Source organism: Saimiri boliviensis, chromosome 5, assembly GCF_048565385.1.
Source record: "Saimiri boliviensis isolate mSaiBol1 chromosome 5, mSaiBol1.pri, whole genome shotgun sequence".
Lineage (NCBI taxonomy): Eukaryota > Metazoa > Chordata > Mammalia > Primates > Cebidae > Saimiri > Saimiri boliviensis.
Window position 1 is genome coordinate 116,592,112 of NC_133453.1, and position 22,260 is coordinate 116,614,371.

The following is a 22,260-nucleotide window of genomic DNA, read 5'->3' on the forward strand; positions in this document are numbered from 1 at the left end:
GGCATGCGCTGTCTTACAGCCTTCGATTCTGGCCTCGGGGGAGTCTCTGTTCCCTTAACTCGCCTTCCCATCCACCCAACCTAAATCTGACCACCGTTGTTTCCCACCTGACAACCTAACTCCCTTGATTTAATTCCAGAAACCTGCCACACCTCCCTAAATTCCAAGATTCCAAGCCCCACCCACTCCTGCCTATTTTAGAAAGGCCCAAAAGAGGGGAGTGATGCCTCGAGCCCAGTCTGTGCCTGGCACCAGCACGGGCATTTTCCGTGTGCTCTCATGTTTCCTGCTCACTCTTGCAGTGTGGGTGATTATTTTGTGGCACAGAAAAATGATACACCGAAGGTCACACAGTGACCAAGAGGCTGCCCTGGGTTTCAAACTTGGATCTGGCTGCTTCTAAACCTGCGCTCCAGGCCTCCTGAGCCTTCACAGGGCAGGCATGCCCAGAGCCAGAGAACTCGGTCTCCTGGTCCTAGATACTGCCCCTGAGACTTCAGGGAGAGGGCCTGGTGGGAGGGCAGAACAGTGATGGCGTACACTATGGCTCGGCACCATAGCCCAACTCTCAGCCTTGATGTTCTGGCATGTAAAATGGGCAGCAGCACTCCCTCAGTGGGGCACTGTGAGGATTAGATCTAAACCCTATAAGCCAGGGGCACAGCCCCTGGGGCTGTGTAGAGGAGCATGCCAGGCTCAGCTGGTGCTGTTGAGGCCCCCCTGGGCTGGGCTCCAGTGAGAGCAAAGGGGTGGCAGGGCTCCCACTCACAGGACTTGCACCCTGCAACACTTACACCCTCCAGAGCTAGGGAGCCAGATCCCAGCCCTCCTTGGCAGCTCAGAGAACAGAATGCAGGGGGGCCATTCAGCCAGAGGAGGGAAGCTCCTCACCGTGGCCTCCCAAGACTTGTTTCCTGGCCAGTGGCTCCCCTCCCCAGGCTGGGTTCTTGCTGTAAAAGCTCCAGTGGGCAAGTGCTCTCCTCTTCCCTATGAGAAGAGCTCAGAGCAGGCTCTTTACCCCGATTCAATGCGCCTTTCTGTCCAGCCAGCCAGCCTGTGTTTGATAAGCAAAGACTCTGGGCCAGGTGCTGGGAAGGTGGGGAAGCCACTGCCCACGTGGCAAGAGGGCCCAGCATGCAGTCTCGTGCCAGGGGTAGGGGGCGGTGAGCAACTGAGCGGGAGGACTGTGGTGGCCTCACGATTATTATGCAGAGAAATGCAGAGGGGTGGTCTAGAGGTCATGGCTGAAGGTCTAATAACTCCACGCTCCATGAGGGGCGCTGCCCGGAGGGGTTCATCTAAATTGCACTCCAGTCTCCAGTGGTTTTCAAATGGCTGCATGAGCAGGGTGTGAAGTTCCATTTAAAACAGAACTTCCATGGAGCAGGATGAGTAAAAATGGGAGCCTGAGAAAAAATCACGATGGGAGTGGCCATGTACTGGGCAAGCGCCACAGAGTCTCTGGGGAACCTGCCTGTTAAACAGTGGCAGGACCTGGGGTCAGGAGCAGCACCCAGCTGGGGTGAGAAAGGAGATTGGCAAGTGGTGTGTGCTTAAGAGCGTGGGTTCTGGAGCCCGAGCCCCAGGGTTCAAATCTCTTTCCCCCTGTTCACTAGGGTGTACTCCTGGGCAAGTTCTGGAACTGCTGTGTGCCTCAGTTTTCACACTATAAAGTGGTTGTCGAAGCTACATGTTACAATAGATGTGACTATGAAAATCACAGTGCCCGGCCCACAGCTCACTTACAGGACGCTTGGCACCCACAGGTTCCTTGTTCCGAAACTGCACACATGATGGCTGGTCAGAAACCTTCCCCAGGCGTGATCTGGCCTGTGGCGTTAATGTGAACGACTCTTCCAACGAGAAGCGGGTAAGCCTGTTAACCTCCACCCAATGGACCCGGGGACAGGAACCTGTGGGGTGAGGAGGCCCTGGGAGAGGAGACGGTGGCACAGGCCTGGGACAGTGGTCAGGACGTAAGCGCTGCCCTGTCCCCCTGCCTCCTACTTGCCCAGGTGTCAGTGGGTGTGCCTCACTGCCCTGGTCTGTTGACCCAGAGATGATGGTCAGGAGGGCCCAGGCACAGGTAGGTAGGAAATGTCCTGTACCACCGTGAGACTGGGCGTGCTGTATTCACTCAACTGAAAGAGAAGCTAACGTGGTGGCTGAATGCTCAGAGCCAGGCTGGTGCATCTGAATTCCGACCTTGACCTTAGTGGGACTGGGGAAGATTTAATTACTATGTGCCTCAGTTTCTTCATCTGCAAAATGGGGCTAATAGTGCTGACATAGGCTTGTCAGGAGAACTAAATGAGTTAATTTATGTGCATGCTGAGATGGGTGCCTGCTCATAGTAAGTGCTCATCAGATGTTTGCTTTTGGCCGGGTGTGGTGGCTTACACCTGTAATCCCAGTACTTTGGGAGGATGAGGTGGAAGAATTGCCTGAGGGTAACATAGTGAGACCCCGAATCTACGAATAATGTTTAAAAATTAGCTGAGTGCGGTGGTGTGTGCCTATGGTCCTAGCTACTCAGGAAGCTGAGGCAGGAGGATTGCCTGAGCTTGAGAGTTTGAGGATGCAGTGAGCAGTGATTGCGTAGCTGTACTCTAAGCTGGGCAGTGGAGGACAGAGTGAGACGCTGTCTCTTAAAAAAAAAAAAAATGTAGCCGGCGCCGTGGCTCACGCCTATAATCCCAGCACTTTGGGAGGCCGAGGTGGCTGGATCACGAGGTCAAGAGATCGACACCATCATGGTCAACATGGTGAAACCCTGTCTCTACTAAAAATGCAAAAATTAGCTGGGCGTGGTGGCGTGCACCTGTAGTCCCAGCTACTTGGAAGGCTGAGGCAGGAGAATTGCTTGAACCCAGGAGGCAGAGGTTGCGGTGAGCCGAGATCCCGCCATTGCACTCCAGCCTGGGTAACAAGAGCAAAACTCCGACTCAAAAAAAAAAAAAAAAAAAAAAATGTTTACAGCATTCGAAGGAGTCTCCTGGCTCTGATAAGCAAGGAGGGAGCCTGGCCGCAGAGCAGCCCTAGCTGAGAGGATGCTCCCTTCAGTAATCAGCTGACCTTTTCTGGGGACTTCCAGAGGCATCCTCTGAGGGTGGCCATCAGGGCCCTGTCTGGGCTCAGCTCCTTCTGCTTCCCTGTCACTTCCCAGGATGGCCCTGTCTCTCAAATCTCACACACACCCTGCCATCCTGCCTCCCACCTGGGCCTTTGCCCCTGTTCGAGCCCCTTCCTTGCCTTGGAGAACACTTTCCTCTTCTCTTTTCCTGATTTTTTTTTCTTTCGAGACAGAGTTTCACTCTTTTTGCCCAGGCTGGAGTGCAATGGTACGATCTTGGCTCACTGCAACCTCTGCCTCCCAGGTTCAAGTGATTCTCCTGCCTCAGCCTCCTGAGTAGCTGGGATTAACAGGCACATGCCACCATGCCTGGCTAATTTTTTGTATTTTTAGTAGAGACAGGGTTTCTCCATGTTGGTCAGGCTGGTCTTGAACTCCTGACCTCAGGTGATCTGCCTGCCTCGGCCTCTCAAAGTGCTGGGATTACATGTGTGAGCCACCATGCCTGGCAGACTGATTCTTATACATCCTTTGAGACTCCACTCGGGTCCATCAGTGCCAGCCCTTTCCTCTCTCCACAGGTAGGGCTCCCTTAGAGCTAGTGTTGGCTATTACCTACTGTGTTATATTAAAATGATCAGCGTATGCAACGTGCCTCCATCTCTCTCACTAAAATACAAGCTCCTCAAAGGCATTCATTCACTCCACATTCATGGAGGACCTGCTACGGGCCAGGGCTGGGTCTGGCCAAAATCATGGTGACAAATCAGTCTTGCTCATTTCCAGGTCCCAGTGCCCATCACAATGCTTGGCATCTATGAGGTGCCCAGTAAGTATTTGTTGTGCATTTAAACGTCTACCGAGTGCCAGCTGCTTGATGCACAATTGTATTCAATCCTCAAAATAACTCTGGACATTCATTGCTTTTCTCACTGTGCAGAAGAGGAAACTGGGGCTCAGGGATTGAGGATCATGCTTATAAAGCAGTGGAGGTCGGATTTAAACCAAATCTAGCTCCAAAAGCGTCAGCGCTCCGTCCTGTATCTTCTGATGCCTCCCCATAAGGTGTGTGGCCCCCCCGGGAAGTGCACTTTTAGCAGGTCCCATTAGCTAAACTCCCCAGAGGAGATATGCTTGCTTGTCCCTTGGAGGGCGGGGTGAAGTCATGGGAGAAAGCACCAGGGGAGAGTGGCAGCGTTCAGGAAGAAGGGAGGGAGCTGGGTGGCAGAGCACACCCTCGTCTGCGTTTCTCTAAGACCCCGCTCTCTATAGTGCATCAGCCTTGCTCTGTGTGAGGGAGGGCAGGCTCCAAGGGGAGGACGCATTTCCTTCTTTCTCAGGGTGTGTCATCCCATTGGGACATACATGAGATCTTCAGATCTGGTCAGAGATCAGATAATAAGGCGACTTGACAAGGAGAGGGCACTCATGGTCTTGGGCGGATGGTGAGTGGGCTCTCCCTCTGCAGAGGAACACTTTTATCACCGACTTATATGAAGACATGGGGCTTACTTATATCAAATGTGTAAAATCCATAAAACTAAAAAGGAATATCATGATGGGTGGTGGGATGAAGGTTCAAAAGAAGGCTTTGTGCTGCAAATAACACGCATTTCTAACTAGTTTAATGAGCACATGTGGCTCACATAACTGGAGATGCAGAGAATGGGCTTTGGGATTCTTCGATGAGGCAGCACCACAGAATCACCAGGGACTGTGTCACTTGTATCTCTCTTCCTGCTGTCCTGGTGGCTTCGTCCTCAGGCTGGCATTGTAAGATGACTGCCATCAGAAATCGCAGCACAGGCCAGGCAGTGTCTCAGCCTGAAATCCCATCACTTTGGGAGGCTGAGATGGGTGGATCACTAGAGGCCAGGGGTTTGAGACCAGCCTGGCCCACACAGCAAAACCCTGTCTCTACTAAAAATACAAATTAGTCAGGCATGGTGACGTGTGCCTGTAATCTCAGCTACGTGGGAGGCTGAGGCAGGAGAATTGCTTGAACTTGGGAGGTGGAGGTTGCAGTGAGCCGAGATCTTGCCACTGCACTCCACCCTGGGCAACAGAGTGAGACTCTGTCTCAAAAAGAGAAGAAAAAAAATCTACGCAATAACTGTTGACTCACACAAATCGGCAGGGAAAATGAAGCACAGGGCCTTAACCACAATGTTCATGCCAGGATTAAAACTGTAAAATCCCAAACCAAGGAGCTGAAATTTAATAAAGGAAAATGGAAAGCTCTGGACTTAACTCAGAAAACGAATTGTCCAAAAATAGTGGAAAGGAGACCTAGCTTGGCTTCAGCTTGCATTAAAAAAAAAAAAAAAAAAAAAAAAACAAAACAAAAAAAAAAAAAAAAAACAAAACGACAACTCTAAGGTTGGAAGGGTGTCCTGACCACATGATTCCCTGGTCCCTGAATGCCAGTCCACTTGAATCATCCTATTTCTTATTGTCAAAATGCCTTTTCTTTTCATCAACTGAGGATAAAGGTATGTGTTAGTTGGTTTTCTTTTCTTCTTTGCTTTTTGCAACATCCTTACTTGGCATACGCCACTATATTATTGACACACTATATCACTGACACCAATAGTGGACCCAGATTGGCAGTAAGAGCACACATAGTGCTGCGTGGTAAATAAAATGAGATTTGCAAACTGTAGCTCTTTGGCCCAATGCAGCCCCACCGCCTGCTTTTGTAAATAAAGCTTTATTGGAACACAGCCAAGCCCATTCCTACTACAGTAAGGCTACTTCTGCATGACCAGGGCAGAGCTGAGTATTTGCAAAAGAGATCACAGAGTACCCAAAACCTAAAATACTCTCTGTCCCTTTATGAAATATGCTTGTGACAGCTGATCTAAAGGCTACAAAAAGCAGGTGGCACAGTCAGGACAGACAGCAGTGACAGAGACAACTGAATTCAAGACAGATAGCCGTGAGGCTTCTGGGCCCCGTGTCCTCTGGGAGTGGTACGCACTTATAGATGTTAAGAACTGAGGACCAGCTGGGTGTGGTGGCTTATGCCTGTAATCTCAGCACTTTCGGAGGCTGGCCTGGGAGAATCACTTGAGCTCAGGAGTTCAAGACCACCCTGGGCCACATAGGGAGACCTTATCTTTATAAATTTTTTTTTTTTTTTTTTTTTTTTTTTGAGACAGAGTTTCGCTCTTGTTACCCAGGCTGGAGTGCAATGGCGCGATCTCGGCTCACCGCAACCTCCGCCTCCTGGGTTCAGGCAATTCTCCTGCCTCAGCCTCCTGAGTAGCTGGGATTATAGGCATGCGCCACCATGCCCAGCTAATCTTTTGTATTTTTAGTAGAGACGGGGTTTCACCATGTTGACCAGGTTGATCTCGATCTCTCGACCTTGTGATCCACCCGCCTCGGCTTCCCAAAGTGCTGGGATTACAGGCTTGAGCCACCGCGCCCGGCAAAAAATTTTTTTAAAGTAGCTGACTGTGATGGCACTTGCCTGCAGTCCTAGCTACTTGGGAGGCTAAGGCAGGAAGATTGCTGGAACCTGGGAGGTTGAGGATGCAGTGACCCATGATTGTGCTACAGCAGTATTCCAGCCTGGGTGACAGAGTAAGACTCCGTCTCAAAAAATAAATAAATAAATAAAAAATAAAAAAGCTAAGGACTGAAGGTCACATGAAACCTCCAGGGAGCAAGGCTCTTTCTGGGTGGGTGAGGCCTTACAAGGGAGGAACAGGTCTGCATGAGAGGCGGGCTGGTCACCTGGTGGGTAATGGCCATAGCTGCAGGACAGTGCAGAATCTTCTGCCTGTCACCACCCCTCCTTGTCACCCTGTGCCCCTTCAGGTTCTTACAGGCTGGCCCAGGCATCCCCAGGAGTGAGGCTGGCACCCTCCACAATGCGGCTCATCCCTACATGGCGAGATTAGCGGTTCACACAATGGTCCTCAATTTTTTTTGACATTTCACAGGTTTTTGATGTCCCAAAGCCTAGGAACCATTAATTCAAGGCAACCCACTGCCTTCAAGGGTCTTCTTCCTCTCATCCCTGAGAGGTGACTCCTGGCTTCCAGGAGAGCAGTTACATTAGTGGGAACTCAATGTCACATGGCAACCTTCTCATTGAAGGCCATCTCCTGCTGTCAGAAAATTTTCAGTCACCTCGAGTCAAAATCTACCTCCTTTCTGGAAACGTCCCCATCTGGAGTTCACACACGATGTCTGGCCCTTCTTCTATATGTCATTCAATCTAACACTTTTCTCCTCTAAGTGGGCGTTTTTCCCCTCTAGGTATCATGAACCTGGCTTTTTCATGCACTTCTCAGATGACACAATCACCCTCCTCCAGAAATGCTTCAATTTATTAATGTGACTCTTAAAATAACATACCCAGCCTCTCCAAACATTCCCACGTGGCCAGCTGCCCACGGCATTCCATCAGTGTAACTGAGAATGAAGCTAATTTTTAAGCTATTTTGTGCCTCGGACTTCATATCATCTGAAACCGCTGCCTCATTTTGAAGGAGGATGGTGGGGTGGGAAGAAATTAAAATTACCATACACTGAGTGTTTCCTATGTGCCAAAGCATTGTCTAGGTACTCTGTCTGACCCCATATTTGTTCTTTCAACAAGTCGGTAAGGTAGACATTATTATCCCCATTTTGCATATGAGGAATCTGAGGCTCAAAGAAGTTAAATAATTTTCTCAAGGTCACACAGCTGGTGAGTCACAGTCTGGGTTTGGAACCCTCGTCTCTGAAGCCTGTGTTCTCTGTCATACACTGGGTGACACTGTGTAGCTTGGGTCTTTCTTTCTTTTCTTTCTTTTTTTTTTTTTTTTTTTGAGATGGGGTTTCATTCTTGTTGCCCAGGCTGGAGGCGATGGTGAGATCTCGGCTCACTGCAACCTCCGCCTCCCAGGTTCAAGCGATTCTCCTGCCTCAACCTTCTCCGTATAGCTAGGATTACAAGTGCCTGCCACCACGCCCGGCTAACTTTTTGTATTTTTAGTGGAGACGTGGTTTCACTCTGTTGGCCAGGCTGGTCTCGAACTGCTGATTTCAGGTGATCCACCCACCTCGGCCTCCCAAGGTGCTGGGATTACGGTGTGAGTCACCATGCCTGGCAGAGCTTCGGTCTTTCCAACCTCAAGGTTATCTTCCCATGAAGAGCTATTAGCCAGGTTTCCCCTATTTTATTCTTGTGCCTTCTTAAAAAATTAACTACCCTTTTCTTTTGGTTACTAATAGCCCTTATCCACTGTAGAAAAATTAGAAATACAGAAAAATTACAAAAGAAAATAACAACTGTATTTGCAAACCTATAATGCAAAGGTGACCACTGTGAACATCAGCTGTATCTCTTTATAGTCTTGTTTCTCTGTATGCATGAGATTGACCCACCTGGAATGGCCGATAATTCAATCTTTTTAAAAACTTTCTTTATTTTTTGTGTTGATATTCAATCATTTTATCTACAAAAAAGGGCAATTTCATATAATTCTTTTTAAAAATTCATTTATTAAAATTTTTAAAAAATTCTCAGCAGAATCCATTTTTATATAATTCAACCTAATACATTTTTACATATAGCCGGAATCACATTGCACACGTCAAATTTGAATTCTGTCTTTTCATGTGATACTATATCACCATGTATTGACTTGTTTTAAACTCTTGGAAAACAACATTTCTTTATTTTTTCAAGATGGAGTCTCACTCTGTCACCCACACTGGAGTGCAGCGGTGTGATGGGCTCATTGCAACCTCCGCCTCCCGGGTTCAAGTGAGTCTCCTGCCTCAGCTTCCTGCGTAGCTGAGATTACAGGCGCACGCCAATACGCCCTGCTAATTTTTTTGTATTTTAAGTAGAGATGGGGTTTCACATGTTGGCCAGGCTGGTCTCATACTCCTGACCTCATGATCCGCCCACCTTGGCCTCCCAAAGTTCTGGGATTACAGACTTGAGCCTGCGTGCCCAGCCTAAACAACATTTTATTAGTGGTACAGCATGAAAGGCATTGTATTTAAAATAATTTAGTTAACTATTCTTCTGTTGTTGGACATTTGGGTTTTTTCCTCGCTAATACGTCTGTGATAAACATCTTTATGTATAAATATGCCTTTTTATTTCTAATTATTTTTAGAATCAATTCCTGGAGGTAGAGGGAAGTCAAAAGGAATGCATATTTCAAAGGTTCTTGATACATATTTATTACTTTCCAGAAAGGTTGAACCAGTTTTCCCTCCTATTATACCCTCACCTGCATAGAAAATTATTACTTTTAAATATTTGTTAGTTTCGTTTTAAAAATTATTCTTTTAATTTATATTCCCTTGATTCTTTTTAATATCATTTTATTTTTTGAACTTAAATGCAGCTCTTTTAATTTTTTTTTTTTTTTAATACAGAGTCTCACTCTGGTGCCCAGGCTGGAGTGCAGTGGGGCAATCTCAGCTCACTGCAACCTCCCTCTCCCAGGTTCAAGTGAGTCTCCTGCCTCAGCCTCCCAAGTAGCTGGGATTACAGGCATGTACCACCACCTCCAGCTAATTTTTGTATTTTTGGTAGGGACAGGGTTTCTCCATGTTGTCCATGCTGGTCTAAAACTCTAACCTTAAGTGATCCACCCACCATGGCCTCCCAAAGTTCTGGGATTACAGGTGTGAGCCACCACACCTGGCCAAATCTTTTAATTTTCATATTCCATTTAGGTCTTTTTGACTCAAAGATAAGCCAGTAATGTGAAGTGGCCACTGAATAAGTGAATGCCTGCTTGACTGCATAGGTGTGCAGTGGATGGACCCGGGGAGATGGGAGGTGATGGGCCCATTCTCCCTCTTCCTGGTCAGAGAATGCATCTGGAGCTTTTCAGCTATGTGGTTCTGGGGTCTTATTTAAGAAGAACATTAACAAACTGGCACATATTAATTTAACTAAAGGTTGAAGGATAGTGGAAAGAGGTTAAAGACATAGGGAATGTTTATGTATGCATTTATTTATCTGAGACAGGGTCTTACTCTATCACCCAGGCTGGAGTGTAGTGGCTGGATCATGGCTCACTGTGGCCTTGACTTCCCGGGCTTGAGTGATTCTCCTACCTCAGCCTCTGAGTGGCTGTGACCACATTTGTGTACCACTATGCCTCGCTAATTTTAAAATGTTTTTGGAGAGACAGTGTTTTGCCATGTTGCCCAGGCTGGTTTTGAACTCCTGAGCTCAAGTGATTCTTCCTCCTGAGCCTTCCAAAGTTCTGGGATTACAAGCATGAGCCACTGCACCCAACCTGACACAGGGAATATTTAATATAGAGAAAATATACGAGAAACAGATGGGCAGAATAGCTGTATTAAAAAATGGCAGGCCTCTCTGTGTGACCTTTGCAACTTTCCCAGAAAATGGACCAATATGTGGTACAAGTCATTGCTTTTAGCGTCACACAAACAAAATCTAATCTTTTGTGGTGGTGTACACCAATTAACTTTCTCAAAGGGCAGTGAGCACCTTGTCTCTAGAGGTATTAAAGCAAAGGCTTGAATCCAGAGAGTTGGCAAAAGGGCCCCATACATAAGGTGGAAGTTTGAATTGGCATCAGATGACCCCTAAGGGCTTTTCCAATGCCAGGATGTTATGGCGTTGTTCCTCTGTGACTTGGCATCCTTGGAGTTTGGACAGAATAGCAGCGTCGGTGGGGTTCAAGCTGCCTGAAGTGGGCGCACTGAGGCACAGAAGCACAGAGCTAGCCAAGAGGGCCACGGGGCTGACACGTGCCTCTCTCTGCAGCACTCCTACCTGCTGAAGCTGAAAGTCATGTACACCGTGGGCTACAGCTCCTCCCTGGTCATGCTCCTGGTCGCCCTCGGCATCCTCTGTGCTTTCCGGTGAGAACACGCTGCCAGCTCTCCATACCCCAGCCCTCCCCAGGCACAGACTTTGGGTCTCTTCTGAACCATCCAGGACAGAAAGAGGAAGGTCTGGGTGAACTACCTTGTCACGTCTTGATCTAAAGCTTACCTGTGGTAGAACATCGAGGTTCTTGTGACCTCATTTATCCTTTTATTGGTTCAACATTTACTAAGCGTTACTGAGAACTTGCGGCTGCTTGCTTTACATGTATTATTCTAATTTTCACACAATGCTATGAGATAGGTAACAGGAACCCCATTTTACAGGAGTACTAGCCGGATTCTGTTGCAAGAGACAGAGATCCACTTCAAAACAGCGTAAGAAAAAGGCCACCTGACCCGGCAAGCTCAGGGGCATCTGCTGTAGGCATGGCTGGATCTAGGTGTGCAGCGGCCTCAGAGCACTAGGTCCGTCTCCCTCCATTCCTCTGCTCTGTGTTGGCCTCATCCTCTGGGACGCTTTCTGCTGGGGTGGCAGAGACAACCACCAGCAGGTGCTGACGTTCATCCTGCTAGCCCGGGAACACCAGGGCCAACAAGAGCCTCTTCCCCACTGGTGCTAGTAAAAGTCCTCCAAGTTCTCATAGGCGGAGCTTGGGTCACATGCCCACTTCCAAGCCAATCACTACCGGCAGCGATGGAGCACTCTGATTGGTCGAGTCTGTCACGAGGGTGAGAAGGGTGGAGCCCTCCCAATCCAGGGCTGTAATGGGTTTCCCAGAGGAAAGCCTCTTCCGGTACCAGAAGCAGCAGAACAAGTAACTGACTTCTGTCCCCTGCAGCAGAGGCGGGCACTGAGGCTCTGGGAAGTGAAAAGCCTTGCTCAAGGTCACATAGCGGCTAAGCGGCAGAGCCGAGGTCTGTTTTCTCCCCGCAGCCTGTGTTCCTTCTGTGTCCCCAGCCCTCTCCCATTCTGGTGGCCGCCCTCATCCCTCCCCCCAAACGAGTCAGGGAGCTGGAGATGGTGGTAGGTCAGGGCAGAATACAACGTTGCCCCTACAGCCCCGGCTTTTTATTTATTTATTTAGAGACTAGGTCTTGCTCTGTTGCAGGGGCTGGATAGCAGTGGCAATGATAGGTCACTGCAGCCTTGAACTCCTGGGCTCAAGCGATCCTCCCACCTCAGCCTTTTTGTACAAGGAATACAGGCAGGCACCACCATGCCCAGCTAATTAAAAAATATATATGTATTTGTAGATACAGAATTCTCACTATGTTGAACTCCTGGCCTAAAGTGATCTTCCTTCCTTGGCCTCCCTAAGTGCCGGGATTACGGGTGTGAGCCACACTATGTATGGTTTGCCTTTGTTTTTTTTATTTTTATTTTTTAACTGCAGTATGAAGCAAAGGAGACTGGCCACCTGGGGACCCAGGTCCTCGTTCAGGTTATGCTTACGGAGTGTGATATGCTGAAAGAGCTGAAGTCTAGGGCCTCAGTTTCCCCAGTGCGCTGGGGGCAGGTGAACCTGGGTGAGTCCCAGCCCCCCGGGCTCTGGCCTCTATGGCCCTACATTCTCTCCCTCCAGGAGGCTCCACTGCACCCGAAACTACATCCACATGCACCTGTTCGTGTCCTTCATCCTTCGCGCCGTGTCTAACTTCATCAAGGACGCCGTGCTCTTCTCCTCGGATGATGTCACCTACTGCGATGCCCACAGGGTAATAGGCCTGCGTGCCCCGGGGTGTCGCCAGGCCCGCCTGCCTTCCCCAGACTGACCTGGGAGAGGGAAGTAGCCTAGTTGTTCTTCCCCCAAGCTCCTGCTGAGGTTGCACTTAATACCAAGGATAAAGTGGCCAGTACTGATGCTGAGCCAGGAGGTTCAGGGAGATTCCACAGCCACATGTGCACAATCTGGGTCATGTAGGAGAGAAGCTCGTGGGGATTGCCGTAAACTCTGAGTCCAGGAGTCAACTAGCCACTCTAGGAATTAGATACGTAGGGAGACTCCTCTTTTCCCTACTTCTGCCAGTTCCTGGCTGAAGAAAGATGACCCATTCTGAAGAGGGTGGGGGTTGGTCATAAAAAGAAAAGGGTGAGCATGGGCCAGTATGTCTGTATACATGTGTTTGCAATAAAAGAGTTGTGTTTTCTTAAATCTAACCCCCTTTCTCTTTCCAAATGTCCGGATGACTCAATTCATTGCAATCACCCTGTGTGTCAGTTGGGAATTCCTTTGCTGCAAATAATGGAAAACTGTATATTAGGGTCTTAAACAAATGGGGGCTGTTTCCCACATAAGCAGTCCACAGATGAGGTGGTGCAGTGGCTGCACGATACCATGAGGGACACAGTCTTTTTCCCTGTTTCTGCACTGGCGTCCTTAGAGTAGGCCCTTGATGTCACGCTTTATACCACATGGTTACAATATGGCTGCTGCAACTCCAGGCCTCCCATCTGTGTTCCAGCCAAGAAGGAGAAAGGTTGAAGGTTAAACATTTTTTTTTTCTTATGGGCAGCTTTGCCTATCAACAAAGGGTACCCTCCCCAGAAACTCCTACCTACATTTCATTGGCTAGAGCTGAGTCATGTAACCACACTTAATTGCAAAGGAAACAGGGTGATAGAGTTTTTTATGTCACAGTCTCCATAGTAGAGGCAAGCAAGGGAGAAGGAAATTGGAATTTGAGATTAGTTCAGCAACCTGCCTGCCACTTCTTCCTACCACTCACCTGTTTGTATTGTTCATAGTTTGTGTGTGTGTGTGTGTGTGTGTGTGTGTGTGTGTGTGTGTGTGTTTTCTGACTCAGACTGAGAGATTCTTCAGGTAGGATCCATGTCTCTCAGGGAGGTCTTCAGGATGAAACAAGAGTACCTGCTGGGAGTCAGGAGCCTTAAATCTTAACCATGCCTCATTACTGACCAGCACTGGACAAGGCCAGCAGTGCCCCAGCAGGGAACCTGCTTTTATGTAAAATCTCAGGTGTTACGAAACATTAGACTCACAAGTCAACCATGGGCCTGCCTGGAATCAGAGTCTCTGGAAAGGCCATAAGGCAGGAACCACCACTGTCCTGCAGGCAAGCAGGGGGCGCTCCTTTTTCTTGGGGTTGTCTTTGCAGCAGCCCTAGGGCCATCCCAGGAGCTGTCCCATCCCCAGGGGACAGCTCAGTGTAAAGAAAAGGACAAAGGCCCTACCATGACAGAGGTAGAGGAGGCGTGCTAGTGTAGAAGCCTGGGGCCCCACAATTCTATAGGCATAGCTTCCAGGGATCCCTGCAGGGGACATGCCTGTCAAGAGTCAGTCACTGCCTCAGGGAAGCTCAACACTGTGACATCCCCATCAGCTGTGTGGAGAGTGCGATGTGCCAGTCGGGGCCGTTTTACCATAATCAGTGTTGCCTCCTAACATAGTTGGCTCATCCCTTCATTACGTGTTTCCAAGGGAATCGAGCTTAGAAAAGATTTTGTTAACCTTTTGCTCAGAAATCTCTTCCCTTTCTAGGCCTTGGTTTCCTCATCTGAAAAAATGAGGCGATTGGGCAGTATCTGACGGTTCTGTAATTGAAGGACTGTCTCCTCATCTAGCCTGGCAGCCCATGCTAGCATTTGGACCTAGTCCCTGCTCCTGTGTTGGCTCATCGGCCACCTTGGCTGAACCCCCTGGGCCTGTGGACTTCCACTCTCTAGAGAATGCTGTAGGCCTGATGGGGGAAGGCCACAGGAGATGACCTTGAACCCCAGAAGCCTGCTCTTGTGGCCTGGCTCCTGCCCCCACAACACCCTGTTGTTCCCTTTGGGACCCGTCACCAGAGGGAAGCCCACTGCCACCCGGCCTGGGCTCAGCTGCCTCTCTCTGTCCAGGCGGGCTGCAAGCTGGTCATGGTGTTGTTCCAGTACTGCATCATGGCCAACTACTCCTGGCTGCTGGTGGAAGGCCTCTACCTTCACACTCTCCTCGCCGTCTCCTTCTTCTCAGAAAGAAAATACCTCCAGGGATTTGTGGCGCTCGGATGGGGTATGTTTCTCCTGGGGTCTGTACCTGTGTGGTATGTGGGAAAGGGCGCTGAGTCGAGAGTCAGAGGGTTTGGCTTCTAGTTCCAGCTCCACACTTGACTAACTTGTGTAATTTTTTTTTTTTTTTTTAAGGTGGTGTTTCGCTCTTGTTGCCCAGGCTAAAGTGCAATGATGTAATCTTGGCTCACTGCAACCTCCGTGTCCGGGGTTCAAGTGATTCTCCTACCTCAGCTTCCCAAGTAGCTGGGATCACAGGCATGTGCCACCACACCCGGCTAATTTTGTATTTTTAGTAGAGACAGGGTTTCACCATGTTGGCCAGGTTGGTCTCGAACTCCTGACCTCAGGTGATCTGCCTGCCTCGGCCTTCCAAAGTGCTGGGATTACAGGCATGAGCCACCGTATCCGGCTAAGTTGTATAATCTTAGACAAGTTCCTTGATGTTTAACCCTCTGGTCTCAGTTTACTTATCTGTCAAGTGGAAAATCATAGCTTAAATTTAGACCCAGTTTCTGGCATCCAGAGCTTTTTAAAGTTTGTTGCTACCAAATGCTTGTTTGCCTTATGTGCCTTTAGATGGTCCATTCCTATGTCCTCTTTCTTGCTTTCTTTCTGTATCAGGATGCTTTTGCTGCCTTTTGACTGTCAGGCTTTAAACATAAAGGAAATTAATTGGCTTATATAACTGAAAAGACTAGGGATCACCAACTTCAGGAGAGGCTGAATCCAGCAGCTTAACATTGTTTCTTTCTGTCTCTACTTTGCCTTTTGTAACATCAGCTTTATAGTTAGGCTGGTGTTCCCAATGGAATGGCCAACATCTTCTGAGCTAGAGACTTCCTTGTATCAAACTCTAATGAGAGAAAAAAAGAGACTCCATCCAGCATTCTCAGCAAATATTCTGAGGTGCACTCTGGTTGGACTGCTTAAATGTCATAGACATCCTTGAACTAGTCACAGAGGCCTGAGAGAATGAAATATGCTGATTGGCCTAAGCTACTCAAACCACATGACTTCTCAAAGGAAATTCAGGATTCACTGTCTAGGAAAGAGGGGGAATAAGAGTGAGATAGCCAAGTGTGGGCCCCCACTCCATCTCTCTCCCTTTTCCTTTCTGGTCAACGAAGATGATAAACGACTTTTTTGGGCACTTGCTATGTGCCAGACATTTGAGTTCGGCACTTTACATGTATCATTTAATCATCATAGCAATCTCCAGAGGCCTCTCAGAGTCCTCAGCTCAGAGACAAAACAACATACTCAACTCACACGGTAAACAGGACAGACCTCAGGAGTCAAGCCAAGACCTGTCTGTTTCCAAAGCCCTTTAACTTTTACCCTGCCATTAACATCCATCCATCTGTCCATCCATCCATCCATCCATCCATCGGTCCATCCATCCATCTACCCACCCATGCACACATCCGTCCATCCATCAGTTGTTCACTTGATAAATATGAAAGTTACCCTGAGGAGTTCTAGACAGAGAGCCAGGTTTCTGAGAGTGACTCAAAGGCTTACAGAGATAGTCATGTGTACTAGGCATCAGCTTCTTTTGGTTTCTTCCTGGTGCCTTTAAGAGGTGTCCCTGCCAGGAATGTCCTCTGCTGCCTTTTCTGCTTGTCTAAATCCTTATTTGCAAGGACCCTGTCTCCCCATTAGGGAAGCTGCCTGAACTGGCAGATCTTGCTGAGCCCTTCTGCTTCCGAACCTTGGTAGCCCAGTTAGCACCTGACCCTCAGCCAGCAGGAGGTTGTAGGGTTACGTCAGTGTCTCCAGAGACCAGCAATCCCAGCGCACCTGGAGACTAGGGACTTGCCTTATGCAGCGGACGCTGCCATAGAAGCGCCCAACTCACTGAGCCCAACTCACTAGGCTTTAAATCCCAGATCTGCCAAGATTTAGCTGAATGAACATGGACAGTTTCTCCATCTATATTATCAGGATCGTAATTTATTCAACATTCTTCGAGCACTTCCTGTGTTCAGAGATATCAAAGTTGCATTGTGATAATATCTCTGTCACAGGCTTTTAAGATGTTTGAATGAAATAATGAGAACCTTCCTTTCTCTTCAATCTTTATGGAGCATCTACTATACGCCAGCCCTGTGCTGGGTGCTGAGAATTGAGTAGCATGTAAAACAGCAATGATTCTCTTCCTCCTGGCCTGTTTTCCTGCCAGACACCAGAGACCCCGAAGGGCCCTTGGAAGTCCTGAAGCCCCTCTATCTGTGAGAAGCCCTTTTCATGCAAAGGTACATTGCTCCTGCTTGAAATTATACTGGTTTCACCAAAGATAGTTGCTTAAATGGGTACACGCCTACTGTAAAACCTTGCAGAAAAAGTTTTTTCAAGTAGAAAAAAAAAATTACCCTAGTCCCATAGACTGAACTTTTTCTGGGCTTTCCTTCTAGCCTCTTTTTCTACTTGCAGTTTTTCCTCATATAGCTGTGGTCGTCCTCTACACAGAAATTTGAATTTTGCTTCTTTCCGTGAACATGTAAGCATGTTCTAAATTTCTGTATTATTTCAAATCTTGTTTTTTGAGATGGAGTTTTGCTGTTGTTGCCCAGGCTGGAGTGCAACGGCGCGATCTTGGCTCACCACAACCTCCACCTCCCAGGTTCAAGCAATTTTCCTGCCTCAACCTCCTGAGTATTTGGGATTACAGTCATGTGCCACCATGCCTGGCTAATTTTTTATTTTTAGTAGAGATGGGGTTTCTCCATGTTGGTCAGGCTGGTCTTGAACTTCCGACCTCAGGTGATCTGCCCATCTCGGCCTACCAAAGTGCTGGGATTACAGGCGTGAGCCACTGCACCCAGACCCTCAAATCTTTCATAAATATTTTAAAATACCATATAGATGGATAGATGTAATATAGATGTATTTAACCACATACCTATTGTTTGGAGACTTAGTTTGTCTCACTATTGTAAATAGCACAGTGATGAATATCTTTATGGGCAAAGTGTTTTCTGTATGTGATACAGAATCCCAGGATATGGATTCCTGAGTGAAAAGGAGTGAGCACCTTTAAGGTTTTTGACACTTACCCAAAGCTTTGACGTTTTCAGAGCAGCTGAGGTGTGAGTCTGTGCCCAGAAAAGAGTGATAGCACAGGCTGTCTAGATGACCCAGGCTCCCACTCATCGAGTGAGAGTGAGCGGCTGGTGCTGGCGGTTCTGCGTCAGCATCGGTGAGGGTCTGCCAAACCCAGCTTGCCGCACTTCCCACTCAGAGACTCCGAGGCAGTGGGTCCAGGGTGGGGCCCGAGACTCTGCATTTCTGTCACATTCCTAGGTGATGCTCATGCTGCGGGTCCAGGGACCACACAGAGCTACCGATTTAAACCATTACAGTTTTTTCAAACTTTCCCACCAACTTGCCACTAAGGATGGAAGATAATGAACTAGTGCCTCTCAAAACCCATGTTCTTTGCCTAAAGCACCAATAATTGAGGCGACTTTTTTTTTTTTTTTTTCGAGACGGGGTCTCTGTCACCCAGGCTGGAGTGTAGCCATGCAGTCATGGCTCACTGTAGCCTCAACCTCCTGGGCTCAAGTGATCCTTCTGTCTCAGCCTCCTGGGTGGCTGCACACCACCATATCTGGCTAATTTTTATTATATTTATTTATTTATTTATTTATACTTTTTATAGAGACAATGTCTCACTATGTTGCCCAGGCTAGTCTCGAACTCCTGGCCTTAAGTGATTTCCCCCTCCTCAGCCTCCCAAAGTGCTGGGATTATAGGCATGAGTTATCACACCCAGCCCAAGGTATTTTTTTACTTGTTATTTTTATCAAAGTCATTCATGTACTTGGTTTAAACAATTAAACAAAAGACCACAAGGTTTATAATAAACAAAAGCTGTCTCCCACCTTCACTTCTTATGCCTGAGCTCAGGCCCCAGAGTTAATGCCCTTTCACTCTCTTAACTTGTTCCTCCTAAGATTTACTCCTGTGTTTCTAAGCAATACGCTATTATTTCCTGATTTGTCTGTTTGAAGCATTAGTTATTGACTCCTTATGATAGAAAGTAAGAGTATAAATTTTTTTTTTCTTTTCTGAAACATGATCTCACTCTCTTGCCCAGGCTGGAGTGCAGTGATGCAATCATAGCCCACTGCAACCTCTAGCTCCTGGGCTCAAGCGATCCTCCTGCCTCAGCCTCCCAAGTAGCTAGGACTACCACATCTGGCTGATTTTTTATATTTATTGTAGAAAGAGGGTCTTGACATGTCTCCCAGGTTGGCCTTGAACTCCTGGGCTCAAGCGGTTCTCCTGCATCAGCCTCCCAAAGTGCTGGGATTATAGCCGTGAGGCATCGTGCCCAACCAAGAATATAAAATCCTTAATCCTCTACCTCCATTCTTCCATTATAGTTTCTCATCATTTTTGGTTAAATAACATTCAGTGTATACATTATTATATCTACATAAATAGTGTTTTATACTAAGACAAGTGGTGTACAATAGTTTTACTTTCTTTCTTTTTTTTTTTTTTTTTTTTTTTTTTTGAGACAGAGTCTTGCTCTGTTGTCAGGCGCCAGGCTGGAAGTACAGTGGCACAATCTCGGCTCACTGCAACCTCCGCCTCCTGGGTTCAAGCGATTCTTCTGCCTCAGTCTCCCTAGTAGCTGGGACTACAGGCACACACCACCATGCCCAACTAATTTTTGTATTTTTTAGTAGAGATGGGGTTTCACCATGTTAACCAGGATGGTCTTGATCTCTTGACCTTGTGATCCACCCGCCTCGGCCTCCCAAAGTGTTGGGATTACAGGTGTGAGCCACCGCGCCCAGCCAATAGTTTTACTTTCAATCTTATTTGACTTTTTATTTTCCTGGAATCATTTCTCATTTGCTTTTTTTAAATTTTTTTTTTTCATATATTGCTAGCATCAATTCTCTCAAATTCTTTGGAAATCTTTCCAATGCTATTTATTTTCCAAATCATCAAATGCAATACAAAATCTATCAGTTCCTATTTGTTTGTTTTCTGCTATATTAGTTCCTAAGGCTACCTTAACAAATTTGCCACAAACTTGGTGGCTTAAAACACAGAAGTTTACTCCCTCACAGCTCTGGAGGCCAGAAGTCTGAAATCAAAGGGTCGGCAGGGTTGGTTTCTTCCAGAGGCCCTGATGGAGGATCTGTCCCATATCTCTTTCCCTAGCTTCTGGTGGTGACTGGCAATGCTTGGCCTTCCTTGGCTTGTGGTTGCATCAGCTCCATTCCTGCATATGTCATTACATGGACTTCTTCCTCTGTGAATTCTCTGTCTATGTATCTCTCATGGCCTTCTTATAAGGATGCCAGTCATATTGGAGTAGGGGCCCACCCTATTCCATTATGACTTTATCTTAACCAATTATATCTGCAAAGACCCTATTTCCAGGTAAGGTTACATTCTGAGGTTCTGGTTGACATGAATTTTGGGGGGACGCTATTCAACCTGGTATACTTGCCAGTGTTTTTTCTAGAGCTTTCTGCCTTCCTGCTTGACTTGAGCTGGTTGTTCTCCAGCTCTCTCAGCTCCTTTAGCTTTCACCTTCTTCCGCAAATCCTGTTTCCTTTCTTTCTCGTCTCCCTGTCTTTGGTTTACCCTCTAGTTGTGTGGGAGCACATCCTCCAGTATCTGTCTAACCAAGACCACCTGGAAGGAACATTTTTTGGTATTGCATGTCTGAAGATATCTTTGTTCAACCTTCACACCTAATTCATTGTTTTGCTGGACCTAAAACATGTTGAAGGCCAGGCATGGTGGTTCACACCTGTAATCCCAGCACCTTGGGAGGCCGAGGAGGGCAGATTGCTTGAGGTCAGGAGTTCAAGACCAACTTGGCAAACATGGTGAATTCCTGTCTCTACTAATTAGCTGGGCGTGGTGGCAGGTGACTGTAATCCCAGCTACTGGAGAGGCTGAGGTAGGAGAATCACTTGAACCCAGGAAATGGAGATTGCAGTGAGCTGAGATGGCGCCACTGCACTCCAGCCTGGGCAACAGAGTAAGACTTTGTCTCGAAAAACAAAAAACAAAAACAAACAAGTTGAAAATTCATTTTCCCCAGAATTTTGTGGGTCATGTGTTTTGGCATCAGTGTTATGGGAAGTGCCATGCCAGTTTGCTCCCACTTTTTACTCCTCTCTACATAAGCTGCAGGATCTTCACTCTGTGTTCTGAAATGTCACAGGGATGTGCTGTGATGCAGGTCTTTTTCATCCTTTTTCCTGGCATCCTGGTGTCCCTTTCATCTGCAAATTCATGTCTTTTATTTGTTGAAAATGTTCTTACATTATCTATTTAATTGTTTCTTTCCTTCTGTTTTTTATCCTCTCTTTTCTGAAACTCCCTCTAGTCTAATGATGTATATCTTGGAATAACCCCTAATGTTTTAATTTATTTTTCCTACGTTTCATTCCACTGTTTTTATTCTGCTTTCTGAGAGATTCCTAGTCTTTATCTTCCAGTCCATCTATTGCATTTTTAAGTCTGGTTATCATATGTGCAGTTCCTAAGCCTCCTTTCTTGTCCTCTGATTCTGTTTGTGTTTGTAGATGCGACCTTTTATCTCTCCAACAGCGTTCCTTAGAGTTGTTTTGTTCCAGTTCCTTCTGCTTCCTGTATGGTCTGTTTCCTCTGAGTTCCTTTTCTCTGATTGTTTTGGTCTTCGTCTTTTATGTAATAAGATGTTGGTGACCTTGGCTGTCTGTTTCTATTTAAGAATGAATCACTTCAGAGCCGGCTAAAGGCTGTCGGGGGTGTGGGGTTTGTCTCTCTAGGGACACTGGGCTGGAAGTGTTGGGGGGTCCCCCCCATGGCTATCTATAGGCCCTTTGTCTGGGACTGTTCAGTTCCTCTAGAGAATCATTTAATCTCCAGCCTGCAGTGGCAGGGAGGCGGGCAGAGGGTAGAGGGCTGGGGTGGGGGTAGAAACCTGTCTGTAGAGGCCTGAAAACTAAGTGGCCTGGGGGCTGGGGCTTTTACCATTCAGCATGAGCATGTCCGTTAAAAAATAGAATCTGATTTAAGTATTTATGCTTAAAAAAAAAAAAAAAAAAGAATCTGAGCCATACATCTAGCTTAAAATGTTATAGTAGCCAAAATCAACGTAGTAAAATGAAAGAGGTGATATTCATTTCAATAATCTATTCTGTTTAACCCAAGGTAACCAAAATAGTATCATTTCAATGTATAATTAATATAAAAATGGTAATGATAAATTTTTTTTTGAGGCAGATTTTCTCTCTTGTCACCCAGGCTGGAGTGCAGTGGTACAATCTTGACTCGCTGTAACCTCTGCCTCCTGGGTTCAAGGGATTCTCCCACCTCAGCCTCCTGA

The 22,260-nt window shown here is 47.2% G+C and overlaps 1 protein-coding gene across 3 annotated transcripts in view; it reads left to right on the top strand.

The window, feature by feature from the left end:
- The window catches only part of SCTR (secretin receptor), a 79,338-nt gene that overhangs the window by 41,566 nt on the left and 15,512 nt on the right, over positions 1–22,260 (top strand). For all 3 annotated transcript variants that reach the window (XM_074399863.1, XM_074399864.1, XM_003931556.4), the window contains exons 4-7: positions 1,767–1,870; positions 10,836–10,933; positions 12,484–12,616; positions 14,760–14,913. In XM_074399863.1, coding sequence (XP_074255964.1) covers positions 1,767–1,870; positions 10,836–10,933; positions 12,484–12,616; positions 14,760–14,913 — 489 coding nt within the window. The remainder of the gene's footprint in view (positions 1–1,766; positions 1,871–10,835; positions 10,934–12,483; positions 12,617–14,759; positions 14,914–22,260) is intronic.